The sequence below is a fragment of the Aythya ferina genome (genome assembly GCF_964211825.1).
Source record: "Aythya ferina genome assembly, chromosome: 1".
Taxonomy (NCBI): domain Eukaryota; kingdom Metazoa; phylum Chordata; class Aves; order Anseriformes; family Anatidae; genus Aythya; species Aythya ferina.
Genome location: NC_140296.1, coordinates 135,016,745 through 135,041,999, shown reverse-complemented (window position 1 = coordinate 135,041,999; position 25,255 = coordinate 135,016,745). Strand labels below are relative to the sequence as shown.

The window sequence follows — 25,255 nt, the reverse complement described above, 5'->3', positions numbered from 1 at the left end:
CACTATCAGGCACAGAATTTGTTTGATCTTTGAACGAGTAATGTAAAATGAAGCCTTTTGTCTTACCAGTGTGGATTTAACATCATATAGTATTCAAGGCTCAGCACATATGTCTGAAAAAACAGAGGTAGAAAGAACCTGATAGATCATATGTGGTCCATTATAAGATTTCTCTGAAGTACATTACACTACTTCTGTATGAAAGGTAGGCAGCCCTTCCAAGCAGTGACTTCTGCTACTTCTTCGAAAGGTTATTGCACAAATCAAGCTGCTACTGGCAATGAGATCCCTGCCACGGGGGGCCTCTGTGCCCCTTGTCTACAGTTACAAGTCTCTGTGTGGCTAAAAGACTGACTGCAACACCAAGTGGAGACCTGAGGTGTAGCAGAGCTCCATCCAAGGTTCCTATTTTAGATAGCTTCAAATTAGGCCTCCCTGTTAACAATGTATGGTTTCCAACATTTTCACAGAAAGATAAAAAAAAAATCCCAAACGTTTAATACTGGGAACTCAACTTTATATAGAATGATCCAAGCACTGGACAGAACTGCTATGAATTAAATCCAGTGATGTAAAATATAACTTCTCTCAGCAAAAGTAACATAACATACATTGTGGAAGATGCTAACGCAGCAAGGCACACAGGTAATTCATGGTAGATTCAAGACATCACCGAACACAGCTGTCCCAGCAGACAAGGAAGGGATAAAAAGACTCCTCAGAGCTTCACTGTGTGCTAAAGCTGTGCCAAACCATCTGAAAACACAACTGTGCAAAGCTTCAGTAGTTTCAGAAGCCAAAGGAGCTCTCTGGTTTTGAGGTTTGTAACAGCCCCTGCATTACAAAAGGCAATCCAAAGGATATGTATGATTTGTTTCCAGTAAAGGTGAGTGATTTTTCCAGCTGAATACCTTCCTGATTTGATGGTTCTAGGCTTACTTTCTAGAGTTTTTAGAAAGAGACTTAAATTATAGATCTCCAAGCAAAGGTTCCCCAAAATATTGCTGTACAGTAATTTTGTAATCAGCCTGAAATAGTCTGTGGGCCATATTAAATACTTGGTGGAGAAAAGATGATGCCTTCTCCCAGAGTATTTAACCCCACCAAAATTCTAGAGAGGAAGCTGAGATAGCTGAGACAGGCTACTTAATCTGACAGTACTAATGCTTCAGGGATTACAAAATGGTGCATGTGACAACATAGACACTTTGCAGTTAGAATATTTTAAAATTCTAGAAAACACTATGTGTCACTATTACTAACTCACATCACTTGTTTATGGCTGGAAGGTGGAGGCAAGACATACCTTTCAGGGTTACATCACTTGGAACTTGCCATTATGCTGGGAAATTTCCTATCAGTTAGAACTAGGACACACACAGAGCCAGGTTGGTCAGACTGCTGATTTTGAATGCCACCTGCAACACTGACCGCTTCACTGCCAGTTCAGGCGTCTGTTTGTGTTAGAGATGTCCCTTCAGTTCTGCTGGGTAGATAGACTAGTCCAGTCTTTTATTAGGTAATTATCACTTCCCATAGTATTAATGAATACTTAAAGTTTTAATTAATAAAATACTGACCTTTTCAAGAGTCTCCATCACCATCTTCCCAACACGGACACACTGCCAACCTAAACAGGACATTTCCATTTCTTTATGTGAATAGCGTGGATTGGTCTGACATTCATTAGTTATTCATACTTCTGGAAGCACCTTGACACAAACATACTATGCACATTAAAAGAGAGACTAATTTTGCAAATAAGTCTGCTTTGGCTGATAGGAGCTAGTTACTCATCTGTCCTCTAAATATAGTGATGTTTTTCCTTCTTAGACTTCCATTCCATTATTTTTAGCAAAGATCAATTTTTACATTCCAGGTGGTAGTTTTGATGATCACATTTTAGTTCCTGAAGGAACATGTTTCAACATTGATCTTACCTAAGATATTTCCCTTCTTTGCCACAGAATATTAATGGAAAGTTGAATGAAGAATTCAGAGCAGTGTGCCTGTCTGAAGGTGGAGGACACTGGGTCTACATTTAGACATAACTCACTAAACATTTAGAACAGCTTTGGAAGACTGGTAATTACAGAGACTGGTGTTATTTATTTTTATTGTTATTTGTTTGTTGTTTATTGTAACCTGTGCTTCATTTTAACAATCATCTCTGAAGTCTTTCCAGTGCTCTTATTTTTGTGTCAGACATAAGGTTTGTAAGTGTCGCTCTGACAACATAAGTCATGAATTTCTGTTATACTTATTTGAATGTAGTGAAAACATTATTTCTGAGGAAAAAAAAACACAATATAATAGAAAAAGAACAAAGATCACAGTGAGAATAGATGTGGCATAGTTTTATCCCATGATAATGTAACAGTTCCTTAATATTTAACTTTTATAATATCAGCTAAATTAGATACATGCTTTCAGAGATGAACTGTTCCAAGACTAGCTGTTTCACAGACGGTGGATGCAGAGATTAAGTGGCTGGCTGCAAGTAACACAGGAAGCCTGTGGCAAAGTCAAAAACTGATCCACGAACTCCTAATTCCTATCCTGTGTCTGAACCAAAAGACCATCATGTCTTCCAACTCATATTATTATTTTGTACCTGTATATATTGTCTGTTTTCAACATATTCTATTAAAAGAGCTCTCAACACCATTAGAAAACACCAGTTCTTATCTCCTGCAACCCCCATGTTTGGCCTCACAAACTGTTACCCCTCCCAAATCTGGATGGATGTCTAGGAGCCCTTTCCACCACTGCTCCAAGACATGCAGCACTGACAGCCCACCTCGTGCCAGTCCTATAAACACATCCCCACAGACCTCCCATCACCTCCCTACCTCTTGAACACAACCTGCCTTGCAATCCATTTGCTAAATGTGCAAATTTGGCCATATTGCTGTTGATCTATGTGTGGTACGTGAGGCATCTCTTCCCATTAGTGTGGGCAAGGTACTTGTGGTTGGAGGCCCGTTTCCTACCTGGTCTGGGAGGTCCACACTCACCCTGGTGCCCAGCAGCTTAACCTAGCCAGCTTTCACAGCAGGAAGGAACTGCCAGCACTCTTGGAGGAATCATGCAGTAGATCTCATCTCAGAATTTAAACTGTAAATGTGTTTCTGCAGAAATTAAATTCCAGGTGAGAAAACCCCAAAGCTTTCACCTTTTATTTGGGATAACTGAAAATATGGAAACAGAGTGATTGTAAGGGAAGGATTCAGAAAAATTACAATCAGCTGTTAACCTCTTAATGCTACTGCTTGTCAATGGGAAATAAATACCAGACATTTGCGTCTTTGAAAGCTTCCTCGATGTGATTTGTCTAGAACTACAAAGCACACACCAGAAATAAAATTCAGGAATTCCCTACCATCTTATCCTGCCACCAATCACCACAAAACAACTCTCTGCATCTTGATTCAAACAGAGAGTGCCTCATGTTCTTGCTAAGTGAAAAGGGATTGCAGAGGTTCAGAAGCCAACAAATCCAGCTTCCATCAATCTGCTAGAAATGCTGGGGGAAAAAATAAATCTGAAAAATATTTTTTGTAGAGAAATAAATTAATACAGAAGACCATGGTAATTACAAAATTGTCCTTTAAATGCTAGTTATTTCCCTTTTAAAAATTCTTTAATTTTCACAAACATACATACATGTGGTTATTGTGCTATAAACCAGTTCATCCAGATTTGCTTCTATTAGCCAGACTCCATAACTTATGGTGGATCAAAAATGAAAAGCTGGATCCTGTCAATGGACACCAGGCAACTTGCAATTAAAACAGATTTTTGGAATGGACTTTCCTAAGTAACCATGCACAAACCTCATATTGATTATCCGAGTTCAGTGTTCTCCCTTTCCCAAGGGAAGCAACATAAAAACATGCATTTGTTAACATCAGTCAGAAAGGAAGTGGTAGAAAGAATCTCTCTTAATGCTGTTCTGTCAAATGTTATTTCCCAGCTCTCAGTATATACTGATGTTTGAAGTGAATCTGTGTAAAGGGCACCTTTGCTAAACTTCTCAAAATACGCACCATGTTAATTATTTCTGAACAATAAAATCAAAAGTAGGTAATAAAAGAAATACAAAAACAATGACACCTTCTTTATCTTAATCCATCAGCAGGAGCTCACAAAGCCTACCTGACATTGTATTTGAATTCCATCAGCACCAATGGGAATCTGTAATTCAGAACAAGAGTTTATTTCAATACTACTCCTAATTTCTGGTTCCCTTGTCCAGTTTGACCAGAGAAAATTGGGGAAGCTGTGCAATAGCAATAATAACACATAAGGAAAGAGGATTATCATTACATAGACTTTATCACATAATTTATATCACAGACATAGAAATGCCAAGACAACATTAACTTCAAACTATTGAGATAGTCTAAGGGTGAGCACTCTGAAAAACAGAACACCTTACTTGTGCTACTCATGAATTTATTTGTGTTCATCTTAACAACCATAAAGCAGAAACAAACAGGTCTACTGCGGAGACTCATGCTGTTAATCTGATCAGAAATCCCTGGAAGACACCATGTCATCGGTACATTATCCTCTTGTTCCATACTGTATTTGACAATTTATTGATAATTTATTTCTCTGACATTTATTATTAATCCTTGGTAGATCATGCACATTGAACTCCAGTGAACAACAGGCTCCAAAACAGCACACTCCTAAATTTACAGTCTTACGTGCTCTGATAATAATTGAAATGAGAAGGGACAAAATGTAGAGTATTTTCTGTGAGGGTTCATCTATGTAATAATTCACACAATTGGATTTGTAATCCCACTGACATTGTTATCTCAATAATAAACCAGGTTATATTTTTAGGGAGTGATAGGAGATACTGTGACAATAGTGTATGAAATAGGAGGTATCTATTTGGCATTCAGTACCTGATAATTGCTAATGCTGAGGGTTTGAGCAGTTTAATCAACGATTTCTCTTAAAAGAGAGAGAGGAGGAAAAAAATCATTAATGAAAGGAGATACATGACTGCCATTGAAGAGCAATTAGGGTCCAGCATTTGGAGAACAGTCAGTGTATTAGGCACTCAAGCATTATTCTTCCCTCTGTACCAGCTTCTACACAATTGTCCTCCCATCTCTAACACATTCTTCACAGCAACAAATTGTCCCTGGCATGACCCATGTTTTCAGCTAGTGAAGTTCTCTTCTGTTCTACCTCATTCCCTCAGAAGGCATCAGTTTTTTATTTTAAAAATATCAAGTCACCCTATCTCAGCTGCATTATAAACAAAGACAAACAAAACAACCCAAAGCAGTTTTGTGTCTGTGGAAAAAGAACAAAACACTTCAAACCCAAAGAAGTTTCCAATAAGCCACTCATTGAAATTCAGGAAGAAAAAACCCAAAGGGTAAAAATACCCCCATGTATCCAAGTTCTCTGAGGCCATTTCTTTCCCTCATCTGTGTTCCATCATCTTCTTCCTTATCCAAAAAAGTTGTGGTGTCCGTGGGAGTATGAAAAAACATTGGTGTGACCACCAGAAGGAACTCTCTGTCTGGCAGCATAAAGCCACGTGTTATACCGTCTCCAGGAACTCAGCCTCGCTTTGACAGTCATAAATATTCTCTGATGAGAAAGCAAAGGGTAGTCATTCATCCAGACAGAATAATACTTTAAAACCTTGAAAAACACACTGGGATCCGTGCTCTGTCATCAGGCAGAACGTAAGATCCATGGGAAGCAACGTCTGATTGGCTTTGCATGGCAATTACAGCCTGTGGGACGCCCAGTACTACCCACCTCCAATGCTGGGATAATCCAGGCTGTGAAAAGCGCTGGGCCTTTCCCTTTCAAATGTCCCATCCCACCTGGTGGTCATTACATTTATATGAGGGCAGGATGAAACTTAAAAACTTTCCCAATTCTTTCCCTTGTTAGAATACTTTCCATCTATTTTTGGTAGCCCCATCCCATGTTTAATATTTATTGGAAGCCAGTCTTCACATTATGCAGGCCTCATTAGGTGTAGTTCCACAGGGTAGCAAACTAAAATACCATATGAGCAAGAGTGATAAGCCTCGACTACATCACTAAATGACACACAGACGCATGAAGGCTGAAGGAAGCATCCAAGGACAGGATATCTGATAAATGATAGCTAGTGTATACTATTAAAGGGTACCCAGAAAGTTAGGTCACCCTTTCAGATAAGCACTGACTGGAAATTTTCAAAACTTTACAAAACATTTATGTACATGTTTTTAAAAGAGAAAAATAGAGAAAAGACTCATTACAAATTTAACTGTATGTTGAACCATGTATTCAGAGATCTAAATTCCATGAGAGCATTACCTGACATCCTGTTACGTAAATATTCTGATTGTGCAAGCAGATCCACAAATGATTATTAATGTAGTCATAGTCTTGCAAAAATTATTGATGAGAAAATTATCTTTATGACCAGCTTTCATTTAGTCAAGGAAATTTATTAAAAAAAAAAGGAAAAAAAAAAGATCTAAATGTAAATCACTCCCTCCCTTGGCCTCCCTTTCCATCTCCCATTGAAGAATATATTTACAATGAATAAATAATAACTTTATACTTACCTGTATGCCTTCTCCTTTTATGTTAGTCTTTTACATTAAATGTAATGTTGGCACTCAAGGTAGGAACAGGTAATAAAACTGACCTGGTTATTAGTCAGTGTCATTTCAGAACTATATTCACATTTCTTCCTTTGAGAATGTAACTGATTGTTGACACAATGGAGGCCAAGCATGCATTTATGGTGCATGATATCATTGTGTGGATAATAGAGGGAGTTTACTTACTCCACAGATGATTGCCACAAGAGAATGTAATTGCTCAATAATGTGTTGATGTACCCATGGGAAGGATTTAAGTCATCTGAGACCTGTATTGGTAACTTGCCAGGGACCCCAGCAGTAAATTTAATTTGCATGAAATGGAGGAATTGTAGCCATCTTCCACAACAAAGATAAACAGAAGAAGGGAGGAGGTCAGGAAGAGCCAAAAAGACACCAAAAATCCAGAAATCAGTTAGACTTTCAGTCATCATAAGTAACTTGGAGGTATAGTACTTAAAATAAATAAAGTTCTCAAGTTTCTGGTTTAAAAGACTAAGAAAAAAACAAACAAACAAACAAAAAAAAACACATTAGATTAAAAATAAAGTTTATTTATTTCTTTTAATAGAGGTCCAGGATGTGGAGGGTATTGCCAAGTAGCCATAAGCTTTTGGAAAATATCGTAATTTTCCATGAGGAGACATCTATGATGTGCTACTTAAAGAAAAAAAAATATTAAAAAAAAAAGAAAAGATTTATTAGAAAATTGAATGCAAAGTAAAAGAGACAAAAAGCAGTTACCTGGATGCAGGAAATAAAAGCTCTAAGTGTAGCAAATTTTTAAGAGGAGAAGTCAACACAAGTGCAATGTACTCTAGACCATAAGTTGATCTGCATCAGGGAGAAATTGTTGCACTACCAACTAAAACCTTAGAAAAGCACCTGACTGAAAAACTGTTTATGGGTGACAAAATCTTTGTACCATTTGCAACGTGATATTTTTTTTAAAATGTATCAAGTTAATGCACAACATCTGACTGATAAAATACGAGTGAGACAAAAAAAATACACAAAGTAACAGCCAAAGCAGAGTTAAGATCTCACTGAACATTACAAATCATGTAGCATAACACAGGATCAACCCGATAAATAGGAATATTTTCAACTTATTAAGGACACAAAGAGTCATAGGGTGAGAATATAGCTTAATAGATGCTCAGTTTAAAGTACTTAACTCCTTCCATTGATTTTGAGAATGCTTTCCAAACACTTAAAGTTCAAGTACATTCATCCACTTTTTTTTTTTTTTTTTTTTTAATGCATTAAGTTCTTGATTAATTAATCTTTGGATGTGTTGAGAAGCATTTTAAGCCAATGGAAATTGCAGCTGTTTTCTGTAATGAAACCCCTAATAATGTAGAGAAACCCTGATGTTATAACAAAGAATGACCCAGAGAGCCCTCATTGTCTAGGACTAACTTGGAATTTAAAGCCTATCCCAGTGTCTGTCTGGGGTGTTCCTGGATTTTCAAAACTGGTCTCCACAAGACATAGCTCAGAGGAACCTACCCCTTCTTAGCATAAAATAGTTAAAACCTCAGCCCCCACTCTAAGTCAAATGATCTGATCCAATGAGATACATCACGTTATATGATGTGATGCTCAGATAAGGGCCCAAATGTAACCTACTCCACTGAATAATAAATAATAAATAATAAATCCTGTACTACTGTAGCTAATTTTGGGTTATTTTTTCCAGTATGTCTTTTCCTCACAGCCCTCACTCTATCCCTTCCCCTCTTCCCCTGATCTGATTTTTCCTATTTTCAAACATGGTTTAGAAAACTGCCCAATGGCAGGTGGGCAGAGGCACTCCAGATAGCATGTTTATTGGTAGCCCAGCAGTTATTTGTGGTTGGCTTTTTTGGTTGCCCACAGGAATTTCCATGGTGTTGTAAACAGACAGATGTGGGTTCTTTTCTGCTATATAGATCACACCATAGAAAGATATCAAAGGGAAAAAACAGATCTATGAATAATGCACTAGTGGCAGTGTTTGAAGCTCAGAACTTTAAAGACTAGCCTTCAAAGTTATGGTTTTAATTGTTAGGTATGGACATTTAGGCTACTGGATAGCTTTTGAAATCAGAACATCACTGAGAAGTTTTCCAAGTATTTGGAATTCCATACAAATGAGGTGAAAGTGGGTTGAATACCGTAATTTCAAAGCTAGTTGTACTCTCACAGCACTGCCCTAATCCCAGATGTCACTTCTAGTCTTCTTCTCCTAGGTATCACACTCATTTTCTTTTATGTTAGTGAGACACCTAAACAAACCTTCCACAATCTTTTGCCATTGTAGTGTTGGCAAACTAAAGAGGAGGTCCTTAAGGGTATGGGTGACAAGGTAGGCTAGCTACTGGTACAGATTAGTAAAGCACCACTGACCTTAGGCTAGCTCACTTTAGCCAAGAAATGTTACTCCTTTTTCTCTTTTTCACTTTTACTGGTACAATTATGCATAAATTACTTTTGCCATGTGATTTGTGTATGCCACATGCTCATACAACGGGCATACAGTGGCCTTAATTTCCTTGAGGTTAACAAGCAGCACATGATTAAAATCACATTAACTGAACAGTCACTCTTACTCGGGAATTGCCAGCTAATGCTTTTTCCATCATTTACTTTTTTTCAGGAGGGTTTGTATATGTTGGTGTTGTTCAATTTTATTGTATGGCAGGTTACAGCAGAGCTTTGATTCATAGCCAGACATAGACTATTTTAAGCAGAAGGAAAAATGAATCTCGGTTTTATTAGCATTGTACTGTCATCTTGCGGTCACAATGCTTGGTTCCTAACCCTTATTTGGAAATGCCTTGAACAAGAATTAGATGTGAGCAGGAAGAAATAGTGATTGCCTCACTCCTAGGGCTTTGGTTTGTTTGAAGGCCTTCTTCCTGCCGCTCTTGCGATGAGAGATTGACCTTGCCAACTGTTTCCACTTCATTTCTCTCCATCTCCTTCCTTCATGAGAGGACAACGTGACTTCCTCCATCATTATTTAGAAGATTCCATCTCCTCAGGCCTCCAGCACTATAAACACTTAGTCTAAGAGAGATTTTCAGTGCAGTGCTGTGTACAGCTCTCCTTCCTGCATAAGCTTTAAGGGTGGAATGCTCTACTTCTGTCAGCTACTGATATGCATCCATTTCACAACTCAGGAAAATCATTCCAAATATCTTCTTGGCTTAATTCACTTTTTCCAAATTGCAAACAGCAACCTTTTTTGCTTTATCTTGACTGCTCAAGATACCAGCCAATGCAGGATTCTCCCAGTAGCCTCTTCCATTCAGCTCAAGAGTGAATTTCCTGGGCTTTATTAAAACAAGAAGAGAAAGCCCTGAGCTAGGCTGCCCTTCAACTCCAATTGTGCTGCTCCCAAGTTAATGCATTGCTCTCCCACCTGCCTCCTTGCATCCCCATGCAGGCTACAAAGCCATATTTCAGAAAGACATGGCACATTCAGTGCCGGTGATGTCTGACACAGTCATCCATCAGTGCATGAAAAGAAACAAAGAAACTAGGCTTAACTAGTTAGTTGGAAGTGTGTAGTGTGAGGATACCCCTACCCTAAATCAGACTCCAAAAGAACCCTGTCCTTCTCTTTTGAAGACATATATAAATCTCTTCTTATACAGATTCTTCATGACTCTTTCACAAATACCAGGAATCAAAAGCTTAAAATCTCCATTTCTTGTTTCTATTTGCAGTCTTCACTTCAGTCATTTCACTCAAGTTAGAGAAAAACACTAGTACAGTCACTACTGTTACCTTCAGTTTCAGCTTTTGTGTTTGGGCTACCAATACTTCGAGAGATTGTTTATTTTTGCAGAAATAACTGTTAACACTAAAACTTGGGGGAAAATTCACAACCACATTGCTACAGTGCTCAGTTCACTATTTAGGGGAAAAAACATTGTATTTTGGTTAGAATTGTGTTACTATTGATACCTTACATGGAATTACAAGTATGCATATTGAATTCCACATTTACTTACAGCTTAAAAGGTTGTAAACTATGTTTATTTCAGCTATTTCCATATAGAGATTGTCATGATCTTGCAAATGGTTTTCTGCAGATAGACTTCTGCATCAATATGTCTGATGCATAATACACATCAACCAACTTAGTACCAGAAGGGGTATCCTCTGTGGGCCCTGGGATCCACTTGTGAACCTATCAGAGTACACATGAGGGTAATACTCTAAAACTTCCTAAAGACAGTATATTCACTGCAAATTTTTTATTATTATTTTTTGGCTGTACATATTTTAAAACATTGGAATTACCCACTTTATCCTCACAGCTTCAATATGGCTAAATTTTATTTTGGCTTCAGAACAGAATTGAACTACTTGCAGAGAAAAAAAATATGTAAAAATGCTTCAGAAAAAGATGACTGCAAAATCATGGGGATAGTACGGAAACTTGCAACTGACAGCTTCTACTGGTATGACTGCTGACAGAAAATAGACTGAAATGCCAAGAATCCTAATTGTGGTAGACTTCGCACAGATGTTAGGGGACTGATCTCATCAGTGAATGATCCAACCACCAGGTATGGAGACGTTAATGAACGCAGGAATTGATAAACTGCAGAGGAAGAGCAAACCAAAAGCAGAATACTGACAAGGCTGACAGACTAATACTGTGGGAGCAGGAAAAGTTTGTCTCCCCAGAGGGACAAAACACACATGCACATGCAACCCAGACAATGTCAAAACCAAGCTTCTGCTACGAGACTCCAATAGCATGGTGCCTTGGCTCTGCTTCAGGAGAGACCAGCTCTAACAGCTGAAGACAGTTCAATGGCTAATTTGGTCCTTTGCCTCACTTACTGATACTGCCAACAAGGCTGCTTATTAGTACTAACTGTGATGGTGGTTTCTGTGATGTGGACAGATGCTTGCGAAAAGCTGGATGGAGACCACCAACTCTCTTCAGACAGGCCACTAAACAGCCATCTGAGGGTAACCACTAGGTCGCTAGCAACTTGGGTTAGATTCAAACTAGTGACTTCGATGTGAAAAGGCTCCATATTCAATTACCAGTCCCCTGAGTCATCCCATCCACCCTTTAGTTATTTCAGAGTGCTTTGGTAAGCAATATCTGAGGACATTATATGTGTTCAAAATGCCAAAAATACACATCTAAGAAGGCAGGGAAAAGATCAGATCACCCAAAAGTAAGTTTTCCTTTATTTTGGTCAAAAAGGAATAAATAATTATCCTAATGATTTAGGATATCCTATCTATTATCCTAACACTCTCCACCCTCCCCCCCTTCCCCCCCCCCCCCCCAATGAAAGGGCTTTTTTTCTCCTCCTTTGCTGCCCCAATTCATTTCTTGCAAATATTATTACAATACTAAGAAGAGAGAGAGTGTTTTGGGAAAAATATATATTTATTTTACTTATTTTCTAAATAGTCAAATCAGCAGTAGAAAGAATGGAAATATACTTGATGTTGGGGCATGTGGGAAGGGATTAAAAAAAGCCCAACACTAAAAATGACATCTCCCAGGGATTCTGCCTAGAGGTTCTCAAACTTGCAGACTTGTTTTAAGAGTGACAGTGCCCTCTGGTACCCCTAGGATATGGTATTTTCAATGCAACTCCAGAGTTCCAGCAATCTATTTTTGTCACCTATCCTGGGATCTGACAACTCTCACCAGGGGCTCAGTTAAATGAGCCTCCAGTTTTTAAACAAAGTGGATTTTAATTCAGAAACACCTGTGGTGAGAGAGCCCACTGGCATTATTAAAAAGCAAATTTGTCACAGTGAATCACGGAGGCAGGGAGAAGGGGTGAATAAATGGGGAGGGAGGGGAGGGGGGGGATATCCAAGCATACGTCATACCTGCAGCACAGTACCATTCCTTTCATAAAACTCCCTTGAAGATATGTGTAGAATTTGACTGCACCCCATGATGAGTGTTTTTCCCAACAAGCTGTTCCCAGGGTGTTGAAAAGCTATCATTCATAAAAAATTATTGAGGGGGAAGAAGGTAGCAAAGGGGAGTTCAGAAGGCCAGGGATGACAATGGAAAACACAGAATGAGACCCGCTGTAAAGCACGCACCTGTTTATGGCCACCATAATAGTTTAACTAGAAAGCTTAAAGTTCCAAATTGTGGGGGGTGGGAGAAGGGAAGAAAGAGAGAAAACATAATGAAAGCTTGTTCTAATATCAAAATACACTTTAACCCATGGAGTGCAGGCTGACAATGGATGGCTGCAATTTAGAAGAAAGCACAGACAATACAAAATACACTTCAGACACATCTTGGTATCATTAGATAGACATGAGCTCAGGCCACAGATTGGAAGAAGCACCCCTTTATAGAGTATGTGGCTAAAAAAAAAAAAAAAAGAAAATTTTAAATATTTAGTGTTGGCTGAGACAGCAGTTGCCAATACAGAATAAGTTCCAAGGTCTGTCTAAATGCAGTGGTAACTTCTGTGACAAAGACTTTACAAAGCAAGTAGAAGAGAGTGAAGCATCAGCCACCCTGCAAAGATTTGCACAATATGCAAATGTTTAGAATGACAAAGAATGTGCTGTAATTTTAATGACAGTGTTAGTGAAATCCCTTGGTTATTTGTAATAGCGTTATGCATGCACTCTGTCCTCAGTGAACAATAAAAATGATGTATACAAGCCTGCTGGCCCAGGTGAGAAGACTTGACATTAAGAATGAGATTCTTCACAGGTATTAGTGAGTAAGTATGCTGGTTTCCAAGAGGCAGCTAGGCATTTTCATCCATTATTCCTTTATGAAGTGGTTTTGTCACTTTTACCAAGAGTTAACAAAACTTCTTGAGAACAAATCTCAGAGTAAATTAAGGGAAACCACAGGCAGAGTGAATAGACATATCTTGCATTGAGCAGGGCTTCAATCATTCTTACTCTAAGCCTTTACCTCAGGTATTCTGAGCAAGGCTGGAAGGTGGCTTTTCATGCAGAGATCTTAGTCTTGTTCATAAATGAGCACTTCTGGCAGAACCCATCATGATAGGCCTAGAAAAAGCAGAACATGAGGTTTGCTGCAGGTCTTTGATGGGGAACATAGGGTAATAAAAGACAGTTCTATGTATGCCTCCCAGTTTCTTTTCACTAATGATGCTGTCCCCTTTCTCTTCCCCTTTATGAGTGTGCACACATTACATTTTTTCTTTTGCTTTTTTCTTACAACTAAGCCTTCTGAACATTGCCTCTAATCAGAAATAGGGACAGTCTATGGTGTGCAGAAGATCCTTTTCACATGACTGTTTCTCTGAACTTATATTTGTTTTCACTCAAAAATGATAGGAAACTTTCAGGTTTAGCATAAATATGTTATGAAAATCACCTGAAATTTAAACAAAACCAAGTTCAATGCAGTGTTTCTTACTAACGAAGCTTCAGTGATGTCTCTAAGACATACATAGCAGTATCGGTTTTTGGTGTTTGTGAGCTCAGATGTGATAAAATATTCAGCAAAAAGAAAGTGGGATTAATTTTAAATGCCCTTGATTTCCATGTCTTTGCCTTCAGCTTCTTTTACCTTTCCTACAAAAGATGTGAAAAAAAATATGAATTCTGATTTAAATATTTTGTTTTCTGTTTACATATTTAAAATAAGTAATTATTTTCTGAATTACATATGACTATTAGAGTAAACTGTAAGGCTGCAGAAAACACTGAGCCAGACAGCAGAATATCTTTGATTCTAATAAAGCAATAGAAAGACATAGGTAGCTAATCCTGTCCAAAATAAACTTGGTGTGAAAGTAGATATTGCTTTGATCTTAAACTGGAGAGGGAAGGATCTTCCTAAAGGATGCCTTTTGGGTTACTGTACTGGGTCTGGCTGGAATGTTAACTTTCCCGGCAGCAGCCCATTCAGTCCCATTCAGTGCCGTACTCTGTACTTGTAGCTGGAACAGCAGTGTTATCACACCAGTGTTGTGTCTACTGCTGAGCAGCAGTGGCACAGCATTGGGCCTTTCTCTAACCCTCCTAGGGGGTGGGCAAAAAGTGAGGAGAGAAACATCACTAGGGCAGCTGACCTAAACCAATCAAAGGGATATTCCATACCATGTGGTGTCACACTCAGCAATAAAAGGTGGAAACAGGAAGAAGAGGGGAGGGGTGGGCTCTCGTTGAGAAGACGTCGGTCCTCCTCTCGAACACCGGCTGCGTGCGTTGAGGCCTTGCTTCAAGGACGTGGTCAATCATCGCTCATTTGTGGGAAGTAGAGAGTAATTTCTTTCCTCTGCACTTCCATATAGCTTTCATTTATTTTGTTTGTTTGTTTTCCTCCCTTTTTCCCCTTTTCCCTTTTACTTCCCCTTAGTTAAATTGTTTAGTTCATGGTAGTCTTTATTTAATTATTATAATAATTTCCCTTTAATTAAATTATCCTTATCTCAACCCGTGAGTTGTTCTTTGCTTTACTTCTCCCCCTCCTCATCTAAAGGAGGGGGAGTGAGAGAGCGGTTGTGGGGTTTAGGTGCCCAGCACGGTAAAACCACCACAGTTACAAAAATCTGAAACTGTCAGAGTCTGGAAAGAATGATGCTAAATAACCACACTCTCTGGTTTGTTTTTACGAATAGAATGCTAATGCATTCCCAGTCCTCTAGTAGTCCTCTCTTGGTTTTGAATTACCAGAACTACTCCCTTTCTCACCCTGTAAGGTCCACTTTTATTTGTTGCTGCAGTCTCCAGTTTGAGTGGTTTCTTACTCCACGTTAGATGGACATCAGCAGGCAGCCCACAGAAAAGTGCAGAGAAGCTCTCAGTTTTTGATTTCTTTTGCCAGCAACACGCTAGTCAGGAGCAATAGCTGTTGAAAATGGCCATGACTGGAACAAAGACAATGCAAAAACAAATTCAGCAAACAGTGGCTTGGCTCTCCCAAGTCTCCATTGGGAATGCACGAATTAAGGTTTTCCAAAGCTTACAATGTGGACAAATTTGAACTGGATTATGACAGAAAGAAAATACATAGTCATCATTTATATGAAGAATAGTTAAGTCTTTTAAAAATTTAGGATAAATTTTAAAAATTTATCCTTTATACTTTAAGGATACTATTAACATACATACATACATATATATATATATATATATATATATATAAAGCATTAGCTTCTCATTTTCATAAATTACTGCATCTTATCGGAAATCACCATAAGAGAAAGTTCCTGTAAAGAAACTAATTAACCCTGAAGAGGCATGGAAGATTTCCACTTGAAAAGTTACAATTTCGCCAAGCAACTGGAAATGGATCTCAACATGGAAAACATTATTTAACCCTAAAGAGGGACACTGCTTACAGGTCTGCCCATAAACAGCAATCACAACCTAAATATCTTCCACATGTAACAGAATAAGAAACACTTGTTTGGGGGGTATACTCTAAGAACAGTGCACATACACTTTTATCCAGCTGTGACTTCAACATACTGCAAAGCATCCCAGAAAGAAATCAGGAGAAGGAGGCAGTCCACCTAAGAAACTTGCTTCTTTCTTTAATGATGCCAGTGACTTGTCCGTCTCCGCACCCGAGCAGCAAGGCACAAGGGTCCAGCACCTTGGACAGCTCTGCCGGGCCTCCACATGAGCGAGGCATGGAGGCCTTGGAGGCTTCGCCCACCACTGCACTTCTGGGCCTCCCCTTGCCTGGCCCAGCAGCTCTCCAGTACCAAAATGGTGCACACTGCAGAAGTAAACCATGGTGATTTTAAGGAGGAAGCCAAAAGGGAAGGGAAAATGGCTGCTTTTGCATTACTTCACAATTTCTCACCCCTCTCTGCTAACAACATTTACTATGAAGAAGTTTATTTACTGTACTGTAAGAAGACAGCAAATTCTAAGATTCTAAGTCAACATAAAACAGTGACGCAGATAAGGCTAGGTACAAAGAAACGTTTAAAGTAGTTTTAGGTACAGCCTCATATTTAGATTACTTTTATTTGGAAATAAAGGGGAGAATTTTTGGAGTCTTACTACCCAAACACTTGTATCCACTTCAAAACATAAAATCAATTGTTAAATAAAGATTGTGACAATGGCACTAAGCGCCAGGGATTATTTTTTGTTCATTGCATTTACAAAAGTTTTACAAGTACTTTAGGTAAAACAAACACAACTTACTAGAAGGAGTAAAAATTCAGAACTCTGCAAACATTTAAACTTATTTCTCACAACTGATAAGTAAGCTTTTTAAAAAGCTAATGATGAAAAACTAACTCCTTATTTGCTTTTAATAAAAAAATGGACCTTAAAAAAAAAGATCTGATCATTGTTGTTTGGAAGCACTCGAAAGCAATAAGATGGTCACAAGACTTGATCTGACTGTTCTGCCCCTTTACAAACTCAATAAAGCTTGCTTTTTATGACTGATTGCTGTGCTGTATTAATCCCCTAGCATATAAAACAAGCCTATTGGAGACTTGGACTCCACTGGGGGAGGACAGGGAAGCTGTTGTGTTCTGAGAATTAATCCATCTAGGAAAATCAAAAGCCAGCCTCTCACAATACAGTAATCAGCATGTTCTGTACTGTGAAAGCCCTACGTTTCCCATTTAGAAAACACAACTATTACTGCATTATGCACTGAAACACACAAAACCCTTTTAGTTATCTGTGTTTGTTATTATTTGGTTTATATTTATGGGTTTGTGTGTATTCCTTTGGTGGGTGCACAACCGTCAAGTTAAAAAAAAAAAAAAAAAAAAGCTCCCTATTGCTTAAAAGGAAAAAGGGACTCCCACTGCTTTTTCCACAACCCATGTTCTTTCTGGATTTGCTTTGTGAACAGGATTTTAACTCTTTATTACCCTAAGTAAAAGGAAATTCTTTGCATTTTTTTCCTTCACATATGAAGTTCATTTTCTGTTCAGGATAATTACTTTTTCTCACTTTGTTAAATTATCCGAGTTTCCTAACTAGCATTGCTAAAATAAATGTGTATGAGCTTTTATAATTCCTCAATTGAAAACTGCTTCACTTTATTCTAGGTACTATTATATTTGATGCTCCTTTTTTAATAAAAGCTTCATTCTTTCCTTTTAGACTTGAAAGACGTAGCCTTCCAAATAAAAAGAGTGTGTTTTTATAGTAAAGTTTTTGGAGGGCTTATTTAGGTGCTAGAACTATGAATTTTCAATTGTGCTGTGAAGATGAAGATTAAAAACAAAGGAACAAACAAAAAACATCTGTAAATATTATGTAACGTAGTAATTTAACTGTTAAATTAATTCTGGCTTAACTATAAGAATTAAGGCTTAGGAAAATCATACAGAAACCACAATGTTATTGAGCACATGCTCAGGAAGAACCAAAACCATATCCTTTTCCATTCAGGTAGCAAAAAATACCTGTATAAGAAATGACTTTATAAAGTTGGCATTTAAACCCAACCATTTTAAACATCCTCTGAAACGTTCCTGTCAAATCATTATTAAAAAAAATAAAAGTGTTTTCTAAAACAACACTTTTCTTTCTTCTCCATTTCTTTTTAATTAGGTTGTCACTAAAAGAAACAAAGCTTAAGAGTCTTTATTCCTATTGCCATTATCCCTTTATACACATTCTTTACTTAATAAAAGGCTAAAGAATTAGCAGTTTTGTATCATTGCCTTGAAAACCAGAAGGTAAAATCCCACTAGATCAATTCCATTCCCATCTGGTCAGCGTGGTATATACTAAAGCCTTATGATTAAATTGAGATGATCTTAGTAGTCTGGCTACACTCATTACCATACATTTCTTATAGTTCAAGGTACTACATACTTTTTCTAGTTTTGAAGTCAAAAATGGGATTTGAGGAGCTGATGCACATGGCCCAGTGTCTGTTACATAAAGTTTAAGGATACTAACTTGTCTTTCCAGTGAGAGAGTGGGATTAAATGACAACAATGTGAACGATTTAACTTTTCTGGGACCTTTCTGTTAGACAGAATCGAAGAAAACCAAATGACAGCAATGGCAAAGATCTAGAAACATTAATCTGCAATTCTTGTTTGGTTTATACACGGAGGATTACATTTCTTGACTACCAGGACAAGGTATGGCACACACAGAGTTAACCTTGACCCCCCCACACCCCACCCAAGACCCCCTCCCCTTTCTCAGCCCCCCTTCTCCCATCCATCTCATTCATGCCACATTCCACAGTGGCAGGGTCCAACAACAATATAGGAGGGTATCCAAAATGAAGAGGCAGGGCCTTCCATTCTTCTGCTTCTCTTGAATTAATTAACTGGAAATGAGTTTTGTCAATGTTTTGGAAAGGCAGAGGGGTGAAAAGAAACTGCTAGAATTAATCACAGTGAGAAACTACCTCTTCAGCAGTCTGCCAGAGTTCAGAAAAACCATGAGAAGTGCAAAATAAAAGGAAAGTGGGCTGACTTACCATCCAAAGGAACAAATAAAATTCAAACAAACACCAAAGTCTCCAAAACAGAGACATGCCCCAGTGCAAAGGAATGTAGCATCTGTTGCCGCAACAGCTACAGCCTTGTTTTTAATATACTTGTAATGAAGACTGAAAGGTATCAAGGTAAAACGACATTTTACTAACAATTTAAATTGCTGAAGGCATGTTGTTTAATTCACTAAATATTTACGTACATCCAGTGTTCCATTGTTCTTTATATAATATAGCTATTTAAACACCATGATAGAAGACAAGCAACTTTCATTGTTTTGCCCTGATTCAGCACAGATCTTTTAAACACAGAAGGCAAATTGCAAGGCAGATATTTTTGCTGTGTTTTTAATGATAGTTACCTTCACGTTCAGCAATAGGAATTGTAACAACTTAATACCGCATGCATGATATCTTTCTATGAAATGGGAAAGTAATGAAATTTCAATCATCTGAAAAGAAAGATTTTTTCCGTAAGTTAATTTACATTTCTTGACTACCAATACAAGGTATGGCACACATGTATTTAGAAAAAAAAAACTACTATGCTGTATACTGTAAATCACTATACTGTAAAAATGCACTATGTATTTAGAAAAAGCATAAGTGTCCTTTTGTTTACAACACCGAAGAAGAATAACTGTTTGGTGATTTCTCTGAGAGTGAACAGAATGAATCCAACCGACTGGAAATAAAATTGAAGAAGCCTTGATTGTCTCAGCAGGGAAAATATTTCAAATGAGAAATCTTTTAATGATTTGACTGTTCTTAATTTTTTGTTCACGAAGGCTTTTTTCTGACAGATCTCAGAAGTAACTTATCATCTTGTTTCTCTACCTCTAAACCCATACGTTCAAGGACTGAATTGTCAGCCAGTCCCTTCTCCTCCATCCATGCAATAAGCTCTTGGTTTCTCTCATTTTGTTCAGTGAGATTTCGGATAGCGTATACTGCCCACTGGTTCACAACTGTTGCACAAAGTTAAGGATCATTTTGTGTGTGTGTGTGTTTGTTTGTTTTTCTTTCTTTTCTTGTAAAGATGAAGCAATGATTTCTTAACATTTCCTCCCAATCCATCAAACACAGAAAAACAGTAGAAATCTAGTGTTTGAAAAAGACACATATAGATTATGACTCTGATCTTGCAAATACTTGCATATGAGATAATTTAAGCTTAAATGAGGTATATCCATTAACTTCAGGCAAATTTACTAGGTTTTATCTTAAATTAAAAAATAAATAAAAAAACACAGATGAACTGCAGGAATTGGAAGGACATTTTCTAAAAACAGAATTATAGTTAATTGAAATGTTCCAATGATCTTCCTAGTACAATTATGAACAAATAAACAAACAAACAAAGAAACCACATCATTGTACTTACAGTCCTAACAACTCTACACTGCACATTCAAGAACTAGCAAAATAAGCTGTAAATCAGGTACAAGAAAGATGACTACTTTCACCATAAAAGTTGAAATGTGGGAAAAGATAAATAAATTTTAACAAAAAAATATTAACCTCTAATACTATCTATGTTCAGTTCTTTGTTTCTGGGTACTTCTACAAACTCGCCAACAAAAAAGACACTATGATCACCAGCAGGTAGCTCCTACTCACGTTTAAATGGGCACAAGCTGCAACTTATTCACAACTTATTCACCTTCTAAGGTGGTCCCTTGAGGCCAGGATTGAGGCACATGTCAGGGCCATAGACAAAGGATTTAAATTCCCAGGATTATCAGTCAGGCATCTTCCAAGTGAACTACAGTGTTCATTTTATGAAGTGTCAGAGATGTTAGCTCCAATTCTGCAGCTGAAAAGCTATGTGATGATATAATCTTTTCCAAGTTACCCATATGGGAGGCAAGCCATTCTGAATCACACGAAAGTGGTTTGCCTGCAGGGCACCAATTATTCACTACATGTAGCTTCACATCCAGTAGAAGAATATGCTTAATTTACTCATCTCCTTGACGTCTTTTGGGTTGGACAGTGTCTAAGCACAGAGATGAGATAGTGCTCTTATGGGCATTTGCCAGGGGGTGACTGGAGGGGAAAACTCAACAGGGGAAGATGGGAACTTCAGACGAAAGAATAAAATGCATGAATTGGACATTCTTACACAATCTATCATAACATTTGGAAAATCCAGTACCACGGCACCAGCCACTGCACACATTCTTTAAGTAGCAGTCTTATAATTTTGTAAGTGTACCTTGCACTGACTGCTGTACCTACCTTGCTCCCATCTCCAACTGCCCCCTTAGGTTTACACTCATTCAGCAAAGGCAGTCTGTCATGATAGGCTGTTTGATGCAACAAGCAATGTGAATGAACATCAGCATCTGACAGGAGCAGCTTTCTTAACACGAGACCTTATCCAGCCTTCACAACCTTAATTTTAAGGCAGGAAATGACACAAAGAGAATAAGGAAGACAAAAAAATAAAAATAAAAATAAAAATAAAAATAAAAATAAAAATAAAAATAAAAATATGAGACGTAAGCTAACTACAGTGCTACTTAGATACCAAAAGAAAATAGAGAAGGGGCAGAAATAAAAAGCACATATGGAATCCTCAACAGAGAGAGAAAGGTTTAAATTAAGAGTAGCTTGGCCAAATGTCACAGGAAACACACATGCTAGGGAATAATCCTGTATTGCCATGAATCAGTGAAAGAGCCTATTATCCTTTAATAGTAGTTCACATTTATTTTCACATTCAAGAAGCCATTTTACATTTACAGTTTACATTTATTTTCACATTCAAGCAGCATTTCACATTCTGAGCCAATTCTGGGCTCAGAATTGGAAATCAAAAGTGGTAAGGGAGTAAAAACTGCGGGGCTTTTTACTGACAGTTTTTCAGACTGTCAGGAAGCATGCTGCACATCTCCACCATTAAAAAAAGAAAAAAAAAAATATTGCATAAGCTGGATCCAGATGGGATAGTGACAGAGTAGAGAAATTAGGAAAAAAAAATCATATATCACATCAAGCCCAAAAAGATGAACATGATAGAGAGAATATCAAGGTATTGTCTCCTGTCCATGCATCACTACTATGGGTTAGATGAAAAGACAAGTGCCAAAATACATATATGTTATATAAGTTCAATGTTTCTACTAAAGATTACATTTGAGTATATAAACCAACAATAAAATACCAAAAAAAAAAAAAAAAAAGTTATCCAGAAGCAGAGTCATATTCAACAGCCCCAAAGGTAAGAATGAATTTCAGAATGCTAAAGTATACCAGATGATGAATGCAGATGAAAGTGCCAGAAAGTAACATGAAGGTCTCCCAGTGAGCTGTGAGAAACATGCTATCACCCCCCTTAGCTCTGCTCCTGGGATGAGGTGCAGATTTCTCCCATGTTTCTAAAACACAACACTGAACTCCACTTGCATAAGAGAACACTTCCCTTAATATAACTAATAATAATTTAAAAAGCAATTTTAAAACAGTTACAGTTTTCAATAATGCAGAGTCACAAAGGAAAAAAAAAAAAAAAAGTACTTTTTTTTTTTTTGTATTGGTCTTGGGAATAATCCTGTTTCCATCATCCTAATGTTCTTTAACACAAAAACACTGCTAAAACCCACAGCAAATGATGTTTTCCTATTATCATATCCATTCATGCTTACATAATATCTAAGACATCCCCATTATCTTATGAACTCTATCATCATTATGGCATTTATCATTATTGACTACTGTAGCTGAAGCTGCGAAATGTTTTCAATAACGTTTTCACTCATTCAAAAACTCTTTTCTGCATGTAGGTTTTCCATTGCAAATTAAGTCATGAATATGCATGATTTCCCTTGTTCGCATGCTGTGTGAGGCTAAGACCTTTGGATGGCTGCGTGCAGACCTAGACAGACTTAAGTGTCAGCAGAGATTAAAGCTAGTCGCCAGCTAATATTCACATTACCCTCTTGCTCCTCTCCAAAGATAGAGAGGCAGAAAGAAAATTAAACATATTCTAGAGTCTCTAATCCTACCAACACTTTAAGCACTTTATTGTATGCTCAGCTTTAGAAAGAGAGCTTCTAAAGTTTCCATAGTTACTACAAATAAGAGCATGAGCCTGTTTGTTGTGAAACTGCATAAAGGAAAAGAACTGCAGCAAGCACAGCAGATCTCATTGGATAGTGTTGTCCAGATTTTTCCAGCAGTATACAACGCAATGTCAAACTAATTAATATTATAGACAAGGAAGTGAAAATTACAACTCTGTCACAGTGGAGAGGGCATACAGAAGAAGTTAAAATTTTCATTTCATTTTATAGGAGCTTCACTACTGGACTACTTGTGTTTAGGTAATGAAAGTAAACATTTGTTTTTAGCAACTCTTTTATATTTATAGCAACTCTTTTAAATTTATAGCAACTCTTTTGTATTTATAGCAACTATATTACATTTATATTACATTTATAGCAACTCTTTTCCAAAACCATTCTGTACTGTATGCTATGGGATTCTTAAGTTATTTTTACTTATACAAACAATAATAAAACCAAACCAACTTGCTCTGTGTTCCATACTCGTGTAAGAAATTTTCAAACAGCAATTTAAAGTTAATCACCTGAACTGCTCTGGGTCATAACTTCAATTGGCAGGGAGGAGGCATATAGAGGGAAAGGAAAGGTGGTGTCTGTCCTAAAGGATGAAAAATGTTGCTATTTGGAACTGACAAACTATGAAAAACTAAACTCCTTGAATTCTGTAGAAGTTTTGCCATTGACTGCAAAAAGAACTTCTCACAATTCTGTTGTTTCTTTTCTTATGGATTCTGCTCCAATAGGTTGTCAGAATCAATGCTAGCGATAGCATAGCTACTAAATTAGGAGTTTGATGCTACATGAAAGTACAATTGCCTGCTGTCAGAAGTTACTAACGAATACCCTACTGAGATGAATTACTAGAAAGGAGGACTTATAAAACATTTCCCAAGGAGAGTATTCCAGCTCTTCATTCTCATATCAGGTGCCCCAGTTTGGACAAAATGTTATTGGTAAGACTACTGCAGCTATCACCTCTATGAAATACTCTATAAAAAAATTTGGATTCTACAGATGAAAAATAGTGGACATACGTATTAATGAAGCTTGAATCTGACTAGGTAAATATACAAGAATGCCTAAGTAATGTTGAAAGTACATTGCTTGAAAAAGGCAAGTGTTCAGTTTTCAAGCAAGTTTAGGATTATCATTAACTAATATAGGATACTGAAGGGTGGTGGCAAGAAGATTGATACACATATGTTGCTATTCTTAAGTCCCCTCCATATTTATTATTTCTGAGGAATTTCTAAACAATATCCTTGGTGTAGAGTTTGATATACTACGTAGTTCATACACACACACACACACACATATATATTTGGTCTGTTTGTTTCAGTTTGACAGTTTCCTGAACTACATTAGATTTTCTGTAACTAAATGATTACTTTGTAACTCTCTTCCATAAAAGTCAATTTTCTGCATTAAAAAAAAAAAAAAAAAAAAAAAAGGATATTTTTTGTGTGCTTCTATTACCTCATTTAAATCAGATTTTGGACTATTTTAAACATTAACTTCATTTAAACCAAATATAGGAAGAGATAGAAAACCTTAATAAGGCAGACAACCCACGCAGTTTGGAACTGAAACAGCTAGAGCTGTCTTTCTCTAAGAGCTTTTCTGGAACAGGTCTATAGGACTAGAAATCAGAGATAATGAAAATACAGTCCTTGCTAACTATATTTCTTTCCTGTCCTCAACACACAATCTAATTCTCACTGAATGTTCTACAGACAAGAATGAAATACTAAAGCATCACAGTAGAAGGATCACTTCCACTTACAGGCCTGACTGGACTACACTGAAATGAAATAAATGATCTTCTCTTCAAGACTTTCAAGTCCTTTTAAGTACTTTTGTATCACAGCAACTTGAAGACAATTCTTCTCACCATTAAAAGAAGTCTATAGACAGTGACTGGCACTGTTAATCACAGTTCAGATCAATGTGCCATGGTTGACCACACATAGTAAACAGTCAGGATTTTGGTCCCTCACTAGCAGCCAAATTGCTTACAAAGTGCTACAAGTTTATTTCTATTGGTGGTTTTAGTAGTTTTACGCTGTTCTAGAAGCTGTAAAAGTTGACAGAAATTCCTTAAAACTATTCCTTTACTT

The 25,255-nt window shown here is 37.3% G+C and overlaps 1 protein-coding gene across 5 annotated transcripts in view; it reads right to left on the bottom strand.

Annotated features, from left to right (window-relative positions):
- Window positions 1–4,441: 4,441 nt before the first annotated feature.
- The window catches only part of ATXN10 (ataxin 10), a 120,073-nt gene continuing 99,259 nt past the window's right edge, over window positions 4,442–25,255 (bottom strand). The window contains exons 11-15 of one of the 5 annotated variants that reach the window (XM_084496913.1): window positions 18,432–18,490; window positions 16,145–16,353; window positions 14,727–15,496; window positions 13,570–13,667; window positions 4,442–5,622 (exon numbers count right to left, since the gene is read on the bottom strand). In XM_084496913.1, coding sequence (XP_084353039.1) covers window positions 15,430–15,496; window positions 16,145–16,353; window positions 18,432–18,490 — 335 coding nt within the window. In that variant the 3' untranslated portion in view covers window positions 4,442–5,622; window positions 13,570–13,667; window positions 14,727–15,429. Of the gene's footprint in view, window positions 5,623–6,348; window positions 6,461–13,569; window positions 13,668–14,726; window positions 15,497–16,144; window positions 16,354–18,431; window positions 18,491–19,223; window positions 20,037–25,255 lie in introns of those variants that run through there. The other 4 variants (XM_084496914.1, XM_084496916.1, XM_084496917.1 and 1 more) reach the window with 4 other exon arrangements.